Here is a 23,598-nt window from a genome sequence, read left to right on the forward strand (position 1 = left end):
ATATATTTTTTTTTTTTTTTTTTTTTTTTTTTTGTTCCGTGATGTTCAAGTTGGTTGGAGAGGAGAACAAAACACTCTTTGTAACGCCACTGGCAGATGTGTTTTAAACCTTTGAGAGAAAGTCTGAAAGAGAAAGCTCAAAGAAGACAATATCTGGTAACGATAGATCTGGGGCGTTACAAATAGTATCAAAGTCAGACACTAGACCATGTGCCAACAAGGGTCTAAAGGAGTTAGACATGAGGCAATGTGTCAGTAAGGACGCTGAGCCTCAAAGGGATACGGTTTGGTGGGGTCCCACATCGATTGGAGGAAGAAATGAGTGCCCCTTTTCTAAAGGAGTAGACACAAGACACTTTATTAAAAAAATACTCTTGAATTTTAAAAAGATTTTTTTTTTTGAACTCGCCTGAAATTTTCGATTGGTTGGATCGGTGATCAGAGAACTCCGAATAGGGTTATCAAGTTGTTTTTTTTTAATATTTAAAAAATCATTAATTATAAACTATTTTTGGATCGTTAATTATAAATGGTAAATATTCTTAAAATGTATAGTAGAGTTGAGTTAGGTTATAACCCTATTTTTGGATTGGTCGGGTTAACCCGACCCAAAAATCTAAACCTGCAAATCAAATTGAATTTTTTATTTTCCAAAATTTCAACCCAATTAAAAAAAATTAACTCAACCCAACCTTCATGGTCTAGGTTGAATAGCTCGGGTGATCGGGTTATAGGGTTATATAAACGCTACCAATTTCAATGTTCAAACGTTAAAATAAGGCTTTTTGATAGTCAAAATAGCGACCGATGAAGATCCGTTTGAATTGAATTGGGATGAATTACCTTATTTGATAAATTCTTAGAATTTGACCTTATAATATTACATTATTCAATCCGCTCTCTACATATTCACTATTTTGGTAAAGATATTAAATCCATCCTTAAAGAGAATAACATGGAAGAAGAAATAATGTGGTGAGGAGGACCCGCCATGGCCAATGCCTTCAAACCCTATGACTCCGCGGTCTTTCTTCCAATTTACCCAAATTAACAAACACTGCGGCTTCTCTTTCTCTCTCTATTGCTATCGTTTTTCAAAAAGCGAACAGCTACTTTTTTTTTTTTTTTTTTCTCTGAATTAATATTCCAGATTTTCTGGCTCTGTTTGGTAATCGAGTCGAGGAGCTTCTTGCGTATATCTGATCCGAGAATCAGCGACCCGAAAATCCTCTTCACAGAGTGTTTTCAGTCGTCTGTAAGTCCAAACTTCACCATTTTGTGTCTAATTTTGAGATTTATAATGGGTTTTTCTCTCTGTGTTTTGGGTTTTTGTTGCTTATGTGCTTGTTTTCTCTCTCGCTCTATGGGTTTATTCTGGTTTTTTTGCACATTTTGTGGTTTGTGTGTGACTGTGTTCTTCAATTGTTGTTATAAATTGCTGCATTGTTTGTCTGCTTGTGTTTTTTATAGGTAATTTTGGGTACCAATTCGTGTTTTTGTGTTATTTGGAATGGATGCTTTCTGTGATGGCTGTTGGGTGTTTTATGAAAATAGAGAAACGCATCAGGCAATTAGTAATCAATGATGTTTATTGTTTTCTATCAAGATAAGAAAGAAAAAGTCAGGTTTTTTTGAAGTTTTTGAAAGAATGATTGATCCGAAAAAGCTAATGTGAGATCCTACGTCGGTTGGAGAGGAGAACGAAGCATTCCTTACAAGGGTGTGGAAACCTCTCCCTAACATACGCATTTTAAAACCTTGAGGGGAAGCTTGAAAGGGAAAGCCCGAAAAGGACAATATTTGCTAACGGTGAGCTTGGGCTATTACAAATGGTATCAGAGCCAAGCACCGGGCGTTGTGCTAGTGAGTACGCTGGCCCCAAAGGGGGGTGGATTATGAGATCCCACAACAGTTGGAGAGGGGAACGAAGCATTCCTTACAAGGGTGTGGAAACCTCTCCCTAACAAACATGTTTTAAAACCTTGAGGGGAAGCTTGAAAGGAAAAGCCCAAAGAGGACAATATTTGCTACGAGCTTGGGCTGGAACGAAGCATTCCTTATAAGGGTGTGGAAACCACTCCCTAACAAACATGTTTTAAAACCTTGAGGGGAAGCTTGAAAGGAAAAGCCCAAAGAGGACAATATTTGCTACGAGCTTGGGCTGGAACGAAGCATTCCTTATAAGGGTGTGGAAACCTCTCCCTAACAAACATGTTTTAAAACCTTGAGGGGAAGCTTGAAAGGAAAAGCCCAAAGAGGACAATATTTGTTACGAGCTTGGGCTATTACAGCTAAGCTAGATGGTCGTTACTGAGCTTGATATTTTTTCATCTTGTTTTCTTTCCATAGTTTCATGGCGAATCTTTCCAAAATTATTCAATTTCCCTAGAAATAAATTTGTTATTAAAAGACATATTTTACTTATTGGTTCTTTTGGTTCTATTTTTTCTGCTAAACAGACAAATCTGGTGTTTTACAGAGTAGGCGGCCTAGAAAATGACAAGGATAAGCCGTACTTATAATGACACAATGCAAAGAGAGGGTGTCTCAGCTGTATCAGCGGATGTGATATTTGCTTCCAGTCGTTTTCCAAACTACAAAATTGGAGCTAACAATCAGATTGTGGAGGCTGTAGATGATCCCAAAGTACTATCTATGAGGCAGGTCGTTGCTTGCGAGACTGCCCAACTTTTGGAACAGCAGAAACGCCTCTCGGTTCGAGATTTGACCAATAAATTTGAGAAGGGTTTGGCTGCTGCTGCTAAGTTGTCTGAAGAGGTTAGGTTTTTGCAATGAAAAGTTATATTTACTACCAAAACAAGAAAACCCTTTACATGTACATAATTTTTTTATAAGCTAAATATCTGTTTTGGTATTGCTTCATTACTATCTATTGGAAAATGCTTAAAAGTACATGGATGTATTAGACTCAAAATTGAAAAGTAGTCGTGTAGGAGACCAAAGTTTTGTGTCTGGCATATCATTCAACTATTGGAGGAACCGATCCGACACTTCTAAATATCAGGGTGTATTAAACATATAATTCACCTATTATAGACATGTGAGATCCCATATCGGTTGGAAAGGGAAACGAAGCATTCCTTATAAGGGTGTGGAAACCTCTTCCTAACATATACGTTTTAAAACCTTGAGGGGAACCCCGAAAGGGAAAGCCCAAAGAGCACAAAATCTCTAGTGGTAGGCCTGGGCTGTTACAAGACGCAACCTTCAAAGTTCAAGACTAAACGTATGTTTGAATTAAATGAGAAATCTTACTTTTAAAACTATCTTATTTTAATTCTTTAGCGGTTAATAAACCCGCATCTCATGCAAACGAGTAATGAAAAAAGAGTTTCTTTCACAGTTGCATATACATTTAAACTTTCTTTAGATATCAAAATCTTATTAGTAAAACTATATTTATTTGATCCATTTCATTTGCTTGATTTGATGTAAGTTGAAGAATATGGACAGTTCCCTTTGGTGAGTTCTTCTTTCATAGTTCTGTTTCACTCTCTAACTTGGGGAAATCTTCTTCTTTATTTTTTTATTTTGTTTTTTTATAAGAAACCAAGCTTTTATCGAGAAGGATAACATGATTAAGAAGACTGAACTTTGGGAAATCTGAAATTTGACGTTTATACCGAAAATATGCGAAATATAATCTAGTTATTTGTGCAATTCAGGCTAGACTAAGAGAGGCAGCTTCACTGGAAAAACATGTCCTATTGAAGAAGCTTAGGGATGCATTGGAAGAATTAAGAGGACGTGTCGCCGAAAGGAATAAGGATGATGTAGAGGAAGCAATTGCAATGGTAAATTTTATGATGTTACCTTTCAGAACATGCTTTTGGAAATCTTGTACTTGATTTTTAGATTTGCAGTACTTTTAAGTTATCTTGGTCAAGTAAGTTGAAACTTGAACTTCATCTAGGTTGATGCAGTAGAACATTTTGAACTTCATCTAGGTTGATGCAATAGAACATTTGGGCCTGCCTTACTATGCCGTCAATGGCATGTCATGCGTATACTCCATATCTGTACAAGATAGTTTTGGGTACTTGTTATGTTTTAACATCTCTCGGCCAAGTAAGTTTGAACTTGAAATTTTCAAGTAACTTTTCAGGAAGGTTGCACAGCTTAAAAGTCGGTGGAAAGTAAGAATAAGGTTAAATTGTAAGTTTAGTCTTAAATTTACATGTTTGTATCTTATAGGACCAACTTTAAAAAAAATTATAGGTCCCTGACTTTTTACTTTTTTTGTCTAATATGTCTCTGACATTGTGAGATCCCACATTGGTTGGATAGGGGAACAAAACATTTTTTATATGGGTATGGAAACCTCTCCCTATAGACGCGTTTTAAAATCTTGAGGGAAAGCCCAAAAGGGAAAGCCTAAAGAGTACAATATCTGCTAGCGATAGGCTTGAGCTATTACAAATGGTATCAGAGCCAATCACCGGATGGTGCGAGACATTGGTCGGAGTAGGGCTAGACCCTTTCCCTAGCAGACGCGTTTTAAAATCTTGAGGGGAAGCTCGGAAGGGAAAGCTCAAAGAGGACAATGTCTACTAGCGGTGGGATTGAGCTATTACAAATAGTATCAAAGCCAGACATTGGGCGGTGTGCCAACGAGGACACTAGTCATTAAGCGGGGTGGATTGTGAATCCCACATCGGTTGGAGAGGGGAACAAAGCATTACTTATAAGGGTGTGAAAACTTTTTCCTAGTAGACGTGTTTTAAAACCTTGAGGAGAAGCCTAGGAGGGAAAACCCAAAGAGGACAATATCTGCTAGTGGTGAGCTTGGACTGTTACTGACATATTCAACATTTTTTTTTTTAAACTAATGAATCTATTAAACATAAAATTGAATGCATGTCTAATAGGACATTAAATTTCAATTTGTGTCCAATTGGTTCATACATTTTAAAAAGTGTAGAACAAGTCAAGAACCTATTAGACACAAAATAAAAAGTTTAGGGTCTTATTTGAGCTTCTATAAAATTTAAGGACTTATTAAACCCAAATTTAAAAGTTTAGGAGTTTATTAGATAAAATTTAAAGTTCGGGCTTACTTGACACAAATCTGAATTTCTAAAAGAATTTATTAAGAAAACCCTTATTGGTGTTGGATGAAGTATCCTTGAGTTGTGCTTGTAAGGTAGTCAGCCACGTAACATGAAAAAGGTTCTAATGATAGCAATTATTTGGCTAGACTTTTGGCTTGTGTATCATATAGTGAAATTTTATCTGCTTCAAATATCTGCTATTTTGCATAAGGGTTAAGGACACTCCCGGAATTTTATGTGATCATTACGTTGAAAAACATGAAAAATAATCTTCATCCCTACATGATAGAGTAGTTATGGCTTCCAACGGATTTGTACTAAGTACCATACTGGCACAGACTTTCTTCATCGCTTTATTACGTAAGCCTACATCTCTGAAATCTAGTATAATAATGAGGGTGCTTGATTCTGCATATTGCAGGTGGAGGCTTTAGCAGTTCAACTTACTCAACGGGAAGGGGAATTAATACAAGAAAAGGCTGAAGTGAAGAAGCTAGCTAATTTTCTTAAGCAGGTTTGTTAAGCATTCTAATTAAATTTGTGTACACATACTGGTTGGTCATGTGGGGATCTGGCTTTCGATTACTTGTTGGACATGTGTTGAACAATTGTTTAATGCTTAAATTACAGTGCATATGGCTACAAGATGAAGATTGATTTTAATTTTGCATATGATGTTGAATGAATTATTTGCTTTTTAAAATTTGGTCTTTCACAAATGATTTGTTCATACGTTTTTCTGTTCCAATGTTGAGAGTTTATTGTGCTGTGTAGGCATCGGAAGACGCTAAGAAACTTGTCAATCAGGAAAGAGCTTTTGCACGTGCAGAAATTGAAAATGCAAGAGAAGCAGTTCAGAGAGTGGAAGAAGCCCTACAAGAACATGAACGAACGTCTCGTGCAGCTGGGAAGCAGGTTTCTGCAGAAATTATTGTGTTTTCCTTTGTTTATTCTCTTATGAAAATTTATGGGATAGAGTTATAGTTAACATTAAGAGCTTTCTAGTTGGTAGCTGGTAGTTTAATGATTGAGGAGTTTATGGGATAGGGCTATTATCTTACTTCTTGTTTGTCAAAGAACGTATATGCAATAGCCCAAGCCTACCGCTAACAGATATTGTTCTCTTTGAGCTTTCCCTTTCAGGCTTCTCCTCAAGGTTTTTAAAATGCGTATGCTAGGGAGAGGTTTCTACATCCTTATAAAGAATGCTTCGTTCCCCTCTCCAACTGATGTGGTACTCACAATCCACCCCCCTTCAAGCCCAACGTCCTCGCTTGCACACCGCCCGGTGTCCACCCCCTTCGGGGCGGCACATCGCCAAATGTCTGGCTCTAATACCATTTGTTACAACTCAAGCCCACTGCTAACAGTATTTTCCTCTTTGAACTTTCCCTTTCGGGCTTCTTCTCAAGGTCTTTAAAATGCGTGTGCTAGAGAGAGTGTTTGCCCACCCTTATAAAGAATGTTTCATTCCCCTCTCCAGTCGATGTGGGATCTCACAGTATAATATGCGAATTTTTGTATTACTTATGTCTCTACGTTCTTTTCATGGGTAATTTTATTGTAATTTCTATATTATATTTTCAGTTGGAGGATTTTTTATCCTCGTCTTTTTATTCTTAAACTTTTTTTTTTGGTTATATTTATATGTTTTTATGTTTTCTACTAGAGTGGGGAGAAAGAGAGAAGAAACTTAGGCTTTCTTATCTGATTATTTGGTGCATTGTGTTGCTGCTTGTTTTCCCCATCTATTTTCAATAGCTCATCTAGCACAATTCATTAACATGTCAGGACCTGGAGGAACTAATGAAGGAGGTTCAAGAGGCTAGAAGGATCAAAATGCTCCACCAACCAAGCAAGGTCCTCATTCTTAATACTGTTATTATCATACAACGTACCCTTATATCTCTTTTAAATTGATTTATGTGGAATATATATCATCTGTTTGCTGACAAAGATCGACTCCCGATGTGGTCCTTTTAAGCACGGATAAATTTGATAGCGTGTTTATGCCAGCTAGCTTCGTGGCTCGGGATTTAGTTGACTTTTCTTTGTCTTCTCCTGCTCATTTGGTAAAGTATGTCTAAGACTTGCGTATATGCAGGTTATGGACATGGAACATGAACTTCAGGCATTGAGACGGCAACTTGCGGAGAAGTCGAAGTATTCTATACTACTTCAGAAAGAAGTAAGTTTGTTCTCTTGTGATATGAGCAATTTCTATTTCTGAGATTTTTTGTTTTATGCTGGCTTAATAGTTTTGGAAATTGGAAGTAGTGCATGTGGCTTGAGAGCGATCCTTTTGTATGCAAATTTAAAAAGAACACTATGAGATCCCACATCGCTTGGAGAGGGGAACGAAACATTCCTTATAAGGGTGTGAAAACCTCTTCCTAGCAAACGCGCTTTACAACCTTGAGGGGAAAGCCTAAAGAGGATAATATCTACTAGCGGTGGGCTTAGGCTATTACAAATGGTATTAGAGGCAGACATCGGGCGATGTGCTAGCGAGGATGTTGAACCTCGAAGGGAGGTGGACACCAGGCGGTGTGCCAGCGAGGATGCTGGACCCTGAAAGGGAGTGGATTGTGAGATCCCACATCGGTTGGAGAGGGGAACGGAACATTCTTTATAAGGTGTGTGAAAACATCTCCCTAGGAGTCGTGTTTTAAAACCTTGAGAGGAAGCCTGGAAGGGAAAGCCCAAAGAGGACAACTGATAAGATATGGAACCACTACAAGGGGAGTAAGATTCGGATTACCTTGTTGATCGAATATCTCAAGGCAAGAACATTGTTTGAGATTCGAATCACTCCACAAGCAAGATCGATCATGTCTAGCTTGAATGATTCTTGTTGATCAAATATCTCAAGGCAAGAACACTTGCTTGAGATTCGAATCACTCCACAAGCAAGATTGATCATGTCGAGCTTGAATGATTCTACATGCAACCTAAACTACATAGAATTGCAAAGAAACTTAGCCATTGGCTAAAGAAGAGCACAAATGCTTCTTTTACTATATTTTTCAAGTCCCTTACAAATACAACATACATGGCTTTATATAGCCTCAAAATGAAACTACTAGGCATTCCAAGACTTGTAACATTCATACTTAATGGTCATAATTAACCATTATGTAATTGTAACCTAAAGTAATTAAAAAGTCCTAAAAACTCTAAATTGTAACCCACCCAAAATTTATAACAATCAAACTTCACTCTTCTTCAATATGGCATGCATTGAAACATCTTTTGATAATTTTGACAACTTTTTCTTCACATCGTCATTGAAGTATATTGTATGATTCATGTTTTTTGGTTCATATCAACAACTCTCTTAAAGAAATTTTCTCAAATTAAAAAAAACGTTAATGCAACTCTCTTAAAGAACTTATTAAAGACCTTATGCAAATTCACCGTAATGATGTCCTGATTTCATTTCATTCACGTACGTATAGATTCTGTTTTATTTATTTATTTATTAAATTATCCTGATCTCGTTTCTTTATCCCGTCACCGTTTCCAGCTTGCAATAAGCAAGAAGGCAATGGGAGACAGTTCCAACTTTTACGAGATAGATGGTGCCGAGTTGTTGGGTTCTTATCTCCGTATCCAACCTTCTTGTGATACAGCTCCAGACCTTTCAAAATGCTCTATCCAATGGTACCGCATAGCACCTGAAGGTGGCAAGAAAGAACTTATTTCAGGTACTCCAAACATATAAGGTTTTAAGTTTTAATCTCGTAACGCTAAATGCTCAGTATATTTCTTCGTTTTATTATCATAGGAGCTACAAAATCAGTTTATGCTCCCGAGCCTTTTGACGTCGGGAAAATATTGCAAGCTGACGTTAATTTAGACGACCATAGAATCACTTTGACCACCACTGGCCCCATTGATCCAGGTATACACAAAGCATATAATGTAATCAATAATTCTTGTTTTCGTTGCTATTGTTGTTTGGCGATTGTTTTGCATGAATTCGTGGAACGAAACTAAATCTTGGCTTTTCGAACAGCTGCTGGTCTGGGAAGCTATGTTGAAGCCCTCGTGCGGAAACATGATGTTGAGTTTAATGTACGTTGTCCTTCTCTTTATGTCGATTTTGTCATATGCAGGAGTGGTATGAGTTACGTTTTTTTTGTTTGTCAAATGGCTTTGGCGTTTTGCCAACTCTCTAGAATAGGATTATTGCTGGCTAGTTTGGTCCTCGTCCTTTTTCGTGGTTGTCGAGTGGGGTCAATGACACTTCTCAGAATTTATAGAAGGATATTTTTTTGAGCTCCCTTCTTTGTCTCACTTGGTTCATTATGGGTGGGGGATAGAACCCTTTGTTTTGCGTTCCCTTGTCTCTATCATTTGTCTTCCTTGAAAAATCGTGTGGTGTCTAGATTTTTGGTATGATCGGGGAGCTCAGTTTCCTTTTAGTTTGGGTTTTATCACGCTTTGACCGATAGGAAAGCGACGGGTGTTATCTCTCTCTTGGCCTTTCTTGGAAAGCTCATTTTTAGGATCGGTAAAGGGATGTTCGAGTGTGGAGTCCCAACCCTTCGAAGAGTTTTCTTCCTCCCTTACATGAGTCAATTTTTTCTACCCGAGGGAGGATTAAGAATCCAAGGAAAGTGAAGTTGTTTACATTGCAAGTCTTACATGGTCGAGCTAATCCTAAGGATCTGCTTGCAAGAAAAACGCCCTCTTTAGTTGACCCGTGTTGTTGTATTCTCTATCGGAAGGCGGAGGAAGACCCAAATCACATTTTCTTTGGAGATGTGATTTAACGAGATTCATTTGGAATCTTTTCTTTCAAACGTTTGGTTTTTCGCTAGCTCGACATAGGAACACTAGTGTTATGATAAGGGAGTTTCTCCTTCATCCTCTTCGTGAAAATGATCGGTTTTGTGAGATCCCACATCAATTGGAGAGAGAAACAAGTGTCAGCGAGGACGCTGGGCTCCGAAGGGGGATGGATCGTGAGATCCCACATCGATTGGAGAGGGGAACGAGTGTCAGTGAGGATGCTGGACTCCAAAGGGAGGTGGATTGTGAGATCCCACATCAGTTGGAGAGGGAAATAAAGCATTCTTTATAAGCGTATGGAAACCTCTCCCTAGCATACGCATTTTAAAAGCCTCGAGGGAAAGCTCGAAAGGAAAAGCCCAAAGAGGACAATATCTGTTAGCGGTGGGCTTGGACTGTTACAGGTTCTTATGGCTTGTTGGGGTGAGCGAAATAACATATTGTTTAAAAGGGTTGGAGAGGAATCCTAGTGATGTACGGTCCCTGCTCGATTTCATGTTTAACATCTTTTATAATTCGTCTCGAGCAATATTATTTTATGGAGTAGGTAAACTTCCTTGTGTTTTTTCCACTTCAGGTAGTTCTTACTCAGCTGAATGGAGTAAATCATCCATCCGAGTCGATCCACGCGCTCCATGTCGGAAAGATGCGAATAAAGCTCTGCAAGGGAAAGAACACCATCGCAAAAGAATTCTATTCTTCATCAATGCAGGTAACTTGTAAACCAGTAAGAATGTATCAGTTTGGATGTAAGCATCTTGGCTTACTCAGTCTCTTCTAACTCTCATTCTTGGCCTTAGTTATGTGGAGTTCGGGGCGGTGGTAACGCTGCAGCTCAAGCGTTGTTTTGGCAAGCTACGAAAGATCTTTCTGTCGTATTAGCATTCGAATCCGAGAGAGACAGGAACGCAGCCATAATGCTAGCCAGGAGGTTCGCTTTTGATTGCAATGTACGTTCCTCCTCACACTCTACTACAACACTATTAACATGAAATCTTCACGTACCGATAAGTAGGATGCCGTATACATGAGCGTTTTGAAATATTTTATTATGATGGGAAATAAAACGTTCATTGATAGGATGAAAGGGGCGGGAGGAAAGTTGACCCCAACCAAGTAAATGGAGTTTATGTTTAAAACGAACTATCAACTAACCAATAGTTCATTTAAACGGTAGTTTATAAAGGTGTTACAGCTTAAGCCCACTGCTAGCAGATATTTTCTGCTTTGTCTTGTTATGTATCACCGTCAGACAGACGCGTTTTAAAACCTTGAGGGAAACCCCGGAAGGGAAAGCTCAAAGAGGACAGTGTAACGGCTCAAGCCTACGCTATCAGATATTGTCCTTTTTGGGTTTTTCCTTTTGGGCTTCCCCTCAAGGTTTTTAAAACGCATCTGCTAGGGACAGGTTTCCATACCCTTATAAAGAATGATTCGTTTTCCTTCCCAACCAATATGGGGTCTCATAGACAGTATTTGCTAGCGGTAGGCTTGGACAGTTACAAAAGGGTTGAAACATAGAACTAAGATCTACTCATTGAAACTCTCGTAGGAGACCGTCACTAGCATTCTCTATTCACACGGTTCTCAAAGTAGAGAAAAAGAATTCAATCTTGATTCAAAAGTACTGCAATGATTGAGTCTGATAACCAAAGAAAACTTTAGAAACTTGTCATGCTAACATGAAACTGATATCGAGAGAGATTCACCATCGTTCCTCTCGAGTAGCAGTTTCACCCCTTCGTTTTCCATTTTCTTCTGGATCTTAGATCTTATGCTTATATACATACATACTCGTGTTGAGCAGATCGTTCTTGCTGGACCGAACGACCGAGCTCCATCACCGAACTGATGAACCTTTGTAGATCTCTGATCTCGAACTCCCCTAAATGTAAATTGTTGTTAGTTACTATTATTACTCAACATTTGATAGTAGTAGAATTATTGGGTTCCACTATGTGTTTTGTGGTGACCTTTCTTTCCTTCCTAACATTAAGGCATCTTGTTTTTTTTGTTTGCCTTTCTGTTTCAGAGTCCTAACAAAGTATGTCCTCTGTAGTTCTTCTTACTCTAACATGATTCATATTTGCATGAATGAAGCTTTGTAGTTTAACTTGACTGTTTCTGTTCATTTTTTAAGTTTGATACCGAGCTATAAATATCGAAAAACGTCGAAGAGACTGGCTTTTGTTGTCGTAGGAGGAAGAAGTAATCGAAAAGAGCTGAAGAGACTCACTTTCGTAGTCGTAGGAGGAAGAAGTTCGACATTTTTGTTATTTTATACGTTTATCGGCTTTTTGGTTAAGATCAAGTAGAGGTGTTCGTGGGTCGGGTTAAGACATTTTAGACCTTACTCAATTGTAAATTTTTTCAACTCAAACAATTAAATAATGAATGCAACTCATCAGTAATTCTTTAGATTATGTTGGTTCGGGTTAATCGGATCATTTAATTAAATTTTTATTTGTAATAAAGTAAAATGTTAAAAAAAATTTGTAAGTTATATTTCGGAGAATTATTTTCAAAATTGTTAAAATTTAGAATAATTAGTTGAAAAATAAATTATCAAATATGAACCTAATCCAACTTATAATAAGTTCGTAATCATTTGAATACGAAAAGAATGGACAATTATCATTTGAGGTTTCATCAACCTAACGTGGCTCAATTGGTTAATAATATATACTTTCAATTAAAAGGTCAGTGATTCCGTTCTCGATTCCACATTGTTGGATGGAAGTGTCTCACATTAGTTAATTTAGGGAATGGTCACGAGTTTATAATCTAAGAATACACTCTCCATTGGTATGAGGCCTTTTGGGTTTATGCTCAAAGTGGACAATATCATATCATTGTGGAGAGTCGTGTTCGTCTAACACACATATCATTAAACTAAAAAAAATTACCCGAAAGTTCTAAAATGAATATCGTAAATAATTAGCATTATAGATTTTGATTAAAGTAATTTACCCTAAAAAAATGTATTTTTCAAGAAATCTAAGACATGTTATCATGTCAATTGTTAAAGTAAGGTTTAATAATTATCAAATGAATTAGTTTATTTGCAAATCTAATTATAAAATAAACATTTTTTAAAGGTTTAAATAAATTAAATTAGCCATTTTTTCTTCAATTTATTATATTATTTTTCTTTTAATCAAATCTCTTATATTTTTCAAATTATAAATTATTATCCTTTAAACAATCTTTTATTTTATCCTTTCACTTAAATTTTTAAATTTAATTTGCTACATTTACTAATAATTTTTTAAAATTAAATTTAAAATTTATTCAAGTTAGATTCTTGAATATGTGGATTAAATACAAAATTAAAAGTTCAAGGACCTATTAGATACATAAAGTAATTTCACCTAAACAAATAAAAATGAAGAAACGAGAATCTAAAGGATAAGATTCTTGTCAAAATAAAAAAATTTAAAAAAAATTATTTAACATCAAATATTTTATCTTTTCAATACTTTTCCTTTTATATTGACACTTTTAATACGTTCTTTTAGAATATAATATAATAAAGGTTTAAATCGAGGACCGATAAAAATTCAAACGTCAACATATAAAAAATATTACTAATACTTTGAATGAAGCAGTAGTGTTCGTTGTTGTGCGGTAAGAACTAAATTAATCGTTGGAGTCGTAAATTTTTTCAACAAAAATTACTTTTATTGAATAATAATCCGACCCAATTCAATTACAAATTTTTTTAGTTGGTTGGTTCGAGTCATTTATTCAAATTGATAAAATATTTATTTATTTATTTAATTTCAAACATTTATTTAAACTAATTAAATTTTATTTTTAATAAAAGATTAATTAGAAAATTAAATAAAAAATACGTATATATATAATTGTATAGTAGGCAAAAAAATAATAATAATAAATAATATAATATAATATAATTTTTTTTTTTTTTGGGAAATTCTGAATTTCTGTGATTTTGATAGCCACACAAAGAGAGAGGAACAAAATTTGGATGCTAAAAGCTTTGGTTCTTCTCTAATGGCGTCAATGGCGTCGGACAACTCCGGCTCAAACTCTCGCCATTTCTCCTGGTTCATCAAATCTTGCTTCCCTAACCCTAACGATTCCTCCGCCACCGTCCCTCTCCACTCCAAATCTTGCTTCGAAACTACTAATATCACGGCGAATCACCTACCCCCACCCCCTGCCGCCGTCTCCTCCCTTCCCGACGACCTTCTTTTGGAGTGCCTTTCCAGAGTTCCGTCCGCATCTCTTCCTTCCGTTTCTCTCGTTTGCCGTCAGTGGTCTCGACTTCTGCTTTCCTCTTCGTTTGTCGATCTTCGCCGTCTTCGCGGTCATTTGGAGGATACTGTTTATGCTGTTTCTGCAACTAATTACGGCCTATTTGCAGCGAGTTTCAACTTCCGAGACGGCGGATTGTGGAAGGTTGCGCTGTTCAGAGCCAAGGAGAGTTTGTTCCTTAGTAATTTCTATGGATTGCTCTCTCACGCGCGCCTCTCTGCCATTGGACCTAGGATTTACCTAATTGGCCGAAATGCGATGTTCCTTTACGATACCTGGTCTGGAATGGTCACCGCCAGATCTGCAATGAATTTCTCCAGGAAGAAATTCGCCAATGCGGTGATTTCCGGTAGAATCTACGTCGCTGGCGGTGCTGCGACCACGACGGCGGTGGAGATGTATGATCCAGAGACGGACTCTTGGCAAGTCGTTGCTCAGTCAACGAGAAGACGCTACGGTTGTATCGGAGCCGCTGTGGACGGTGTGTTCTACGTGATTGGAGGATTGAAGATCGGGGGAGGAGTTTCAGGTAACCTAACATCACGCGCCGCTGGTGGATCGGAGGCTCATATCTACGCGAGCTCCATGGATATGTACGATGTGGAGGCGCGTACGTGGCTGAGAAGCCGCGCAGTACCAGGAGGAGGCTGCGTGGTGGCGGCGTGTGCGGCGGCGGGTCATATCTTCGTCCTCGCTAGCCACGCCGTCGAGCTCTCGTTCTGGAAATTCGACGCAAAAAGAAAGTGCCCTAACAACTCCAATAGACACACCACCACCCAAAGCTCAACCAAAACCACCGGATTCGGCGAGTGGTACAGAATAAAAAGTCCGCCGCTCCCGCCGCAGTTCCGGCTGGACAGCACAGTGAGATTCAGCTGCGTCGGAGTGGGAGAGACGGTGGTGCTGATTCAGGTCGCTGGCTGCATCGACGATTTACTTCGCCGAAGCGGAAGAAGCGCAAGAGGATTAAAGGAAGGTTTGGTACTGATCTACGAGACGAAGAGCGGAGATTGGAGAAGAGGAGCGGAAATGCCGGAAGTTATGCAACGCGCTGCCTGCGTGTGCGTCGAGTGCTGATGACGCGCCACCACCGCAAGACGGAAACGGTAAAGGTCCCAAAGTGACGCGTGGTCGTCACGAAAGCGAGTGAGAAATCCATACCCGATTGGTTGATTAGTCAATTAATTAAACAAACATGATCAAGTAATTGAAGATTTATTTGCATGGGGGGTTTGAATCCTTTATCTTTTTCTTTTTATTTATTTATTATTTTTTTTTTTTAATTGGGGTTTGGATTTTTTTTCCAGGCTCGAGGTCCTGACTTCACTGACATGTTTTTTATTATTATTCTTTTTATTTTTTATTTTTTTTTTAATCTTCATTAAGAGAGTGACTATAAAATATTACTTACATGGTCAACTTTCTTTGAACTTTGAGTAATCTCCAAAAAAAATTTAAAATAAATTATAAGGGTTCATATACCAAACTAATTATTTTTTAAAAAAAAAAATTGTTGTATTATTTAGAATTTGATTAAAAATTCAAATATTTATTTAAAAGATGTAGAAACCATAGTAAAGAAATTGAGAAGAAACAAGCATATGGTATAATATAAAAAATAAAAACCTTATTTTTGTCTTTTTTTTTTCTTTTTTTTTTTTTATGTTCGTTTCTTTACCATTTGTCGGTAAGCCTATCACCATGAAGTCAAATTTTAAAAATAAAAAAAGTGGCTTTTTCCTAGCAGACGCGTTTTAAAGTTTGGAAAGTCCAAAAGGAAAAGTCCATCTTTTAATAGACGCATTTTAAAACCTTCGACAACTTTTCAAATCGAGTTAACAACCTTGTCTTAAAAAGGGAAAAAAGTTCCTCTGTTAACACCTGTGGAATTTGACTGCAAAATGGCCCGGAAGTGAAAATCAATAAGTTTTGTATTTTAACCCAACATATGTATAAGATTCGTTACGCTGAAAAAGATTGAAAGAAACAAAGGGTTTTTACAAGGGAAAACCCAAAAAGGACGGTGGATCTGAGCCGTTACAACTTTATATATATATATATATATATGTATATAGTTATTTTTGTTTTTAAACTTTTTGTTTGGATGTTCTAGTAAAAATCATCTAAAGAAAAGTGTGAAAAAAAAACATTAAATTTAGAAGTATAATTAAAGCTTGTATTGAGTATTAGAAATGTCTTTGAATTTAACTTTTTTTTTATAAGGTAAAATATCACATTTTTGTATTTTTAATAAATATTAAAACTAATCCCTTTAATTAGTTTATTATTTTTTTTTTTTTATGAAAAATAGTATCCATTCCACTTATAAATCGTGAAAACATATTTATATAATTATTTTTTGAATGAAAACTATTATTATTATTATTTAATTAATGTATATAAAAAGAAAATTGGAATACTAAATTTAAGATTTTTTTGGAAGTACAAGGCAAAAAACAAAAATGAAGAATTAAAGTGAACTAAACGGAATGTAACCAAAATGGTATTTTAATTCCTTTCAACATTTTCGCAATTATTCCTTCCTAAACTCTCTATCAAACACAAACAAAATTGTAATTTTGCATTCAAATTTGAGGACAAAAATCATAACCAAACCAAAATAAGTATGAAATTTTGAAAACCAAAATAGAATTAAAAAAAAAAAATTGTATCCAAAATTGGTCGTTCTTGGAAGAAAGGATTGAAATATCTAAAAATTGAAAATTTTCGATGTTAAATATTACTCATCTCAAATATCCTTAATAGAGATAAATAATCGAGGAAAATTTAGCTCTCAGACGAATTAGGACAGACTAGAAACTAACAAGGAAAATAGCGTACGTAGTTGATCCGTCTAAATAATCAAGTGAAATGAAATTTTCATGTAAAAAAGAATTATAATTAAAAAAATGAAATAAATATAGATAAATATAGAGTGGGATGGAAAAGATAGAAAATCAATAGAACTGAAAAGAAAAACTTATTAGATACTATTGACTCGTGTAGTATCTAATCAGTTCTACATACTTTTGGACTTGAACCAATGACTCGTGTAGTATCAATATGAATACTAATAACAAGATCTATAATCTAATTTAGAAGTAAAAACAACTTAATTTTGATAATCGAACAATAGAGCCCTTAACATTAAAAAAAAACATTGATATTTTTAATCGTTATTAGGAAGTTCATACATAGAAATAAAACTTTAATTGCAAAATTCCGAATTCTGAACATTACCTTAAAAATATCAATGTGAACCCAAAATACCTAATTCCTGAAAAAACATTAGCAATAAATTTAATTCCTGAAAGAAAACATATGGAAAGTTAATAATTGGTAACACAATAATTAATGAGTACAAATAGTAAGGGACAGTATGGTTGGCATGCAGGCCATGTTATCATATATTTCCTAAAGTTTGTATTATTGCAAAGTTATGGAAATGACAGACTTTATTGTTGGAAGGCTACACACACTCATCTCTCTCATCCACACATCTAATTCAAGATCCAACATCAAATAAATATATGCACATTTCACTTCAATTCTATTCATCCTTTCAAATTTTGAAGGACAAAAGTATAGAAACTAAGAAACTAATTGCATTTCTTACCAAATATAAACTATAATTCCAGAGAGAGAAAAGAACTTGAAGAAAATTGGTTTCTCTACAAATAATTCGAAACTACAAAATGAGTGTTGGGTCCACAAAAAGGAAGGAAAAAACAGCAATCAGATGCAGCATCAAAATCACTCTCCATTGTAAAGTTCTATATATAATCAAAATCACTCAAGGTTTTGTGTATTGGCCTAATAAGATTAAAATCTGATTGTTGTAGTACAACTTGAAAAGCACACGAAGGCAACGAAGTAAAAATTGAACTAACCAAACCGTGCTTCTCGCCAGCAAGAGTTGAATGAAGCTTATTATCTTCGCATTCCACGTCCACGGCCACGGAATGCAGCGCCACCACGTCTTCCGCCCATGGCACTGGCAGCAGCTTCTCCCTGTGCACTCTCGGACTGGCATGATAAAGGTAGGAGGAGGGGGGAGAATCGTTATTAGTAACACATGACTGAGCAAAAAAGAAATCGCAAAACAGAGTTACTCGATCAAATAATAACCTTGGGATTCTTCACAGTTTCGTCAACGCTTAATATGAGACAAGCTGCCTCTGTAGCAGCATTAATAGCATTTATCTGCAAGCAAGGGTACAAATTTTAAAATCAAGGTGCTTCCAATGGGCACTGATTGTTTTTACAGCAACGAGTCAATGCAATCAGATACCTTCACAACAGCAGGTTCCCATACGAAGTTTGCAAATGAATCAGCAACTCCACCGGTGTTGATGTCCACCCCATACGGTGCACCCTCACCTATTTGAGAACATCAAAATGTCATTATACAATCATTTGAAAATTGATGTAGCACAGTAAATCCAAGGACAGACAAACTATAATTGTCATTGCAACCAGGCCAAAAAGAAACAGGATGAAAGAAATGGATCATCACATCATGCACTTTAATTAAACTTGACCGTTAATCGAATGAAAGTAAGGATGCCAAGAACAAGCAATTTTGAGACGAAAAATTCTACCAGAAGGATGTGCATGCTTCTGTCGCAATTTGTTAAGCACATCAGTAGCGTCAAATCCAGCATTGTCACACAGTTGTCTGGGTATAACCTGCAGGACCACAGCAAGACAGCCCAGTAAGGTATACCACATAAAACCATGAATAGACCAAGATCCTCCTACTACACATTAGCATTAAGAAGAGAAACATTGTTCATGTTTCCAGAATTATCATTCAGCAAGGATGAGTTGATAATGTTCAAGTATGAGTGGGGGACGATTATATCATAAACAATATCCTGGAGGTAAAAGAATGTCAAAAGAATGTATACTAATTTGTAGAACACCCAGCCCTTACCTTTCCATTCTATTCGTATAGGATACATTTTTCATTAATTTCCTAACCCTTTTAATAGGCAAAGAAGTGCCCAACTCAAATTTATCAGGCAGCAAGGCCAGGAACAAATATTTAAATAACAAACGTTTCAAAACGGGAGGTAAAAAATTTATTTTCAACAGCCAAAGACACAAGATAGAGCTGTGCAATGAAATCAGAGCATCGTTTAAATAAATGGATTCGTCAACCAAGGATGTGCAGGCAAGCAGTGATGGTAGTATACAGTATGTTCTGGTCTTTAAAAGAAACTTTGGCACTCAAAATTTCCAAACGAAGGAATGATGTTCTGTGCTTACAGTTGCATTTAGTTTCAGAGAATTTTAAATCTTTCCAATCTAACTCCAAAATAGTCATCAATGAGTCTTGGCACTACACAACATAAAAACTCAAGTAGAAAAAATAAGCGAGAGGATACTGATCTACCTCAAGGGCTTTGGCATATGAGTTGATGAAAAGCTGAGACTTGCCAGCTATTGTGCGTGCATGTTGCCTCAAATATCGACTGATCTCCATCTGCAACAAAGTGATTGGTAGAAAAAAAGCGAGAAGGGATATTTAAATCAAAGACAAACGGTCAAATTAAGCTCTAACTGAAATAGTAAACATACATCAATTGCTCCGCCTCCAGCAACAACAGTAGAATTCTTCATTGCTCTTCTAACAATCATGATTGCATCGTGCAAGCTACGTTCTGCTTCTTCAATAAACTAAATGATAATAGAAGTGTAGCAAATTCAGAATAATTAGCAAACACAATGTGATATATTCAATTTGATGTTTTCAACAAAAGCCATACCTGATCAGCTCCACCTCGAAGGACTATGGTGGCTGTTCTACCTGATGGACAACCACTGAATATATTATATCTTTCATTACCAACTTGCTTTTCCTCAAAAACCTCACATGTCCCAAGAACCTTTAAGCCAACAAAGTAAAGTAATGTCACATGAAAAACAGAGGAACACCAAGAACATAAGTTCCTATACAATTACATAAAATTACTATAGCAGAAAACATGTGTACCTCATCAATAACGTTGTTGACAGATGTCTGTACAGTTCCACCAGTTGCAGCAGCAACCCTATGTAGATCTTCCTCAGCCACACGGCCAGCACAGAAAATATCTCGGTCTGCAAAATACTGTTAAAAAGTAAACCGTTGATATGGATTCATAGGCAACTTTACTGAATGAAAGGTGATGATACTTCTTAATATTTCAATAGAAATTACTTCCTTCACAATGTACATTGTCTAGAATCTTATTTCTTTGACATAAGGGCTTTTCTGACTACCAAGAATACTGGAGATGCAATAATTGTGGGGAAAGACAAATAACAACCTGTGTGGCAAGATCACCAATAGCCAAACGCGAAAGAACAACCTTGGCTCCACTCTCTACACATTTGTCTAACTTTTCATAAATAATATTCCATTCTGCATCAACAATGGACTGATACTGCGATGGATCAGAAAGCCTACAAAAAACAATTTCTGGAAGTTTAGTAGTCAAAAAAGACACAGGCGGGGGGTGGAAGTCTGTAAAATGAATCCTACCGTATCTCAGCATTTTCTTTCTCTGATTTCAGTTCCAATTCAATATTTAGCAAGAGAATCTTTGGATTTAAAAACTTCTTTGGCTGCTGTTCAAAACCTGCATAAGAAAATGTCTTCTTGAAGGCAACACCATTTACCAGGAAGGAGTCACGCATAGTCCCTCCAGGAACCTGACAAGCACATAAAAATTCCAACAGAGCATAACCATTTGGCAAATGTACCAGCCTTTCATTAAAATTAACTCAAGGTGAAACATAATAAAAGAGTAACTATAAAAGAACCAAAAATTACATATAAATAAATAACTTCGAAAAATAATTTTGAGTCTGAAGGTTTCAACAGAAACACTGTTTAAATGCAGAGAATGGTCAGAATTGCATAAAGAAATGAGCCAAAAGTTGACCTCTACCAAACATAACGCTGAAAAATTTAACAGCTGAAAATAAGCATTACGCAGAAGGTACAATTAGACATTGTAATCCTCAAGATCTAGGGCACCTAAGAACAAATAACTATTTCATACTGCCTCAAGTTCACAGAAGGCGTTTAACAACACCTTATATTATTTTTAAATGTTAATTAAAGAAATACAGTATATATCACAGTATCATACATAAATAAATCACTATCCCACATGATCTTTCAAAGTTGACAATTTAGCTAGGCATCTTCAGTTCAGAAAAGTCAAAATACAAATTATAATACTGCACAGCAGGCTGATTCTATGTTGCACCAGACTGTTATCTGTACCCATGGAGCAAAACAATGAAGAATGTAAAAGAATTACATGAGTGTACACACCTTCTTTATACCAATCATATTTAGCCTATCTTCATTGCCAATTGCAATAACAGCATCAACAACCATTGATGCAAAGAAATCCTTCTCACCACCAATGAGCTTAGATGAAAGTGTTGTCGCAGCACATTTACCCAACAAGCTTTTCTTTTCCTCCAAGCTCTTCCCCTCTATACTGGTTGCCAACTCTTTTACTTTCTCAATTGCCTACCAAACAAACCCAATCAGAGGAGAGTTAGGATACCATCCAGCCGATAAATGTAACAGTGAGGGAAACTAAAATCACAGACCAATTGGCTTGCAGCCCGATAGCTTCGTATTAAATTTTGAGAGTGGACTCCATCCTCAATAAAAGGCTTGGCCTCCTTCAAGAACTCAGCAGCGAGAAGAACAACAGTTGTTGTCCCATCACCAACCTGGAACACAGTATTAAGAAGTTACGTGAACAATCCCATCACTTTGATCATATATAAAGTGTCATTTTTCATTTTTCCTTTTTTCCCCCCTTTAGTTTCTAGGGAAGGACGATGGAGTAAATAGAAAAACTTGAGCCAATAAAAAAATATAATAACAATAGTGGGAGCATATAAGAAACTATTACCCAAAATTTCAAGAATACTTGATCCTTTGTGATAGAGAACAAAAGATTTCTTAAGCTTATTAAATTTCAATATGCCACTCGAGGTACGTGAAAATAATCAAGCACACAAAAGCCAATGTCTCCGTTTCTTGAACAGAAATATGTGAAGTAAATCGTTAATCTTTACAGAAAATCTTGATTTCACATCCGAGATCAGACAGAACCGGAATGTTAATTTTAAAAAATAAAATAAAATAAACAATGGTCGGTTAAGGTCCCAAAGCCTGTTTTACTTGCCTGCTGCAATGGAGAAGGGGAAAAATGAACATGCAACTACTCTTAAACTTTATAGGGAGTTGTTTTTTATCAACAAAAACGATAGCTCGATGGCTAAAAACCTCACATCTTCTCATTTTCAGCACCCTTACTGAACGTGACAAGAAGAATCATCTCCACCCTTCCACAATGTAATATTGTCAATAAAATATGATATAAAGAAGTTAATATCGGCACTTCATATCACTTTAAAATTGATTTGCAATAAATCAATACAAATTGAGAAACGCAAGTACCAAAAAGAGCTAATCACATAACAAAAAACGAAGATTAAGTTACTAATCATTCCAATATCTCTATGCCAAAACAAACAAGAAGTCATGAATCAAACACAACAGTTCGAGCAGCAGTACCAAAATATACAAGAAAGAATAACGAAAAGACCAGAACAATACCTCGGAGTCCTGCGACTTAGCGATGTCCACGAGGATCTTAGCGGCAGGATGAACAATATCGAGAAGCTTCATAATGGTAGCACCATCATTGGAAATGGTGACATTTCCCTTATCGTCGTGTATGAGTTTGTCCATACCTCTAGGTCCCAAGGTGGTACGCACCACATCAGCCACAGCTGTGCAGGCATTGATGTTGCTCACCAACTGCGCCTTGCCTTGGGAAGTATCTGTTCCCTCTTTCAGCAGTATGATCTGAGGTTGCTGTACATTTTCAACGACAAACACAGAGTCAGATATAGTGAAGGAAATGGGAAAAAAAAAAAGAAAAAAAAAAAAAAGGAAAAAAAAAACAGCAAATCTCATGCGAGAAGGAGAAAGAAGAAGGCGAGATTGGGAGAGCTTACCAGCATGGCTGCCATTGTTGGAGATACGGAGGTGGGAGTAGCACGGAAGTTAAGATGCTGCTAGTGTTCGTGTTGGTCTCTAGGGTTTTGTGGTGAGTCGGGGAAGGAGCCTTTGTGCGCCAAAGCTTTCTAACTTCCGAGTCTTTTCTATTTTTAAATTACTTAATATGTCAATAAATTCTCATCATTTTGCTTTAGACTTCCCAAAATGCTTCGTATAAATAGAGAGAGTATTCCTTATTATAAACCCATCATCATTTCCTAAATTAGCCGATATGAGACTTTCATCATCCAAAGCTACTGTCCTATCTTAATTTCTATAGTAATTTCAGCATTCATCGGTAATGTAAACACACATACATGATAGGACGTATCCTTTAAAACCATAGCATGCCCTTGAGCTCTT

At 36.5% G+C, this 23,598-nt stretch overlaps 4 protein-coding genes across 5 annotated transcripts in view; 3 read left to right on the forward strand and 1 right to left on the reverse strand.

Moving 5' to 3' along the window:
- Positions 1-3,906, forward strand: part of LOC111485489 — a 15,945-nt gene extending 12,039 nt beyond the window's left edge. Inside the window, exon 4 of the transcript XR_002718673.1 lies at positions 3,895-3,906. The gene's annotated coding sequence lies outside the window, so the exon portion shown is untranslated. The remainder of the gene's footprint in view (positions 1-3,894) is intronic.
- LOC111485437 (stomatal closure-related actin-binding protein 1-like) lies at positions 991-11,987 on the forward strand. Of its 2 annotated transcripts, none has more exons than XM_023132318.1 (13): positions 991-1,255; positions 2,460-2,778; positions 3,687-3,815; positions 5,494-5,586; positions 5,847-5,987; positions 6,864-6,932; positions 7,177-7,260; positions 8,599-8,779; positions 8,860-8,976; positions 9,091-9,149; positions 10,447-10,581; positions 10,670-10,819; positions 11,677-11,987. In XM_023132318.1, the coding sequence occupies exons 2-13, from the start codon at positions 2,497-2,499 to the stop codon at positions 11,719-11,721; spliced, it is 1,485 nt and encodes a 494-aa protein (XP_022988086.1). In that variant the 5' UTR covers positions 991-1,255; positions 2,460-2,496; the 3' UTR covers positions 11,722-11,987. The 2 variants fall into 2 exon arrangements, with proteins under 2 accessions (XP_022988086.1, XP_022988085.1); XM_023132317.1 differs by having other exon boundaries at positions 992-1,255; positions 2,480-2,778.
- Positions 11,988-13,813: 1,826 nt separating this feature from the next.
- LOC111485456 (F-box/kelch-repeat protein At5g26960-like) lies at positions 13,814-15,394 on the forward strand. Its single transcript, XM_023132345.1, has one exon. It carries the CDS (start codon positions 13,887-13,889, stop codon positions 15,225-15,227), a length of 1,341 nt encoding a protein of 446 aa, XP_022988113.1. The 5' UTR covers positions 13,814-13,886; the 3' UTR covers positions 15,228-15,394.
- Positions 15,395-17,796: 2,402 nt separating this feature from the next.
- Positions 17,797-23,351, reverse strand: LOC111485415 (T-complex protein 1 subunit eta). Its single transcript, XM_023132293.1, has 14 exons — positions 23,193-23,351; positions 22,789-23,049; positions 21,768-21,893; positions 21,481-21,684; positions 20,680-20,849; positions 20,465-20,600; positions 20,149-20,265; positions 19,922-20,041; positions 19,734-19,832; positions 19,549-19,638; positions 18,752-18,839; positions 18,442-18,530; positions 18,279-18,353; positions 17,797-18,176 (listed from the first exon to the last, which is right to left on the reverse strand). The coding sequence occupies exons 1-14, from the start codon at positions 23,205-23,207 to the stop codon at positions 18,081-18,083; spliced, it is 1,686 nt and encodes a 561-aa protein (XP_022988061.1). The 5' UTR covers positions 23,208-23,351; the 3' UTR covers positions 17,797-18,080.
- Between the last annotated feature and the right edge of the window lie 247 nt (positions 23,352-23,598).

The sequence above is a fragment of the Cucurbita maxima genome, unplaced genomic scaffold (assembly GCF_002738345.1).
Source record: "Cucurbita maxima cultivar Rimu unplaced genomic scaffold, Cmax_1.0 Cma_Scf00010, whole genome shotgun sequence".
Classification (NCBI taxonomy): domain Eukaryota; kingdom Viridiplantae; phylum Streptophyta; class Magnoliopsida; order Cucurbitales; family Cucurbitaceae; genus Cucurbita; species Cucurbita maxima.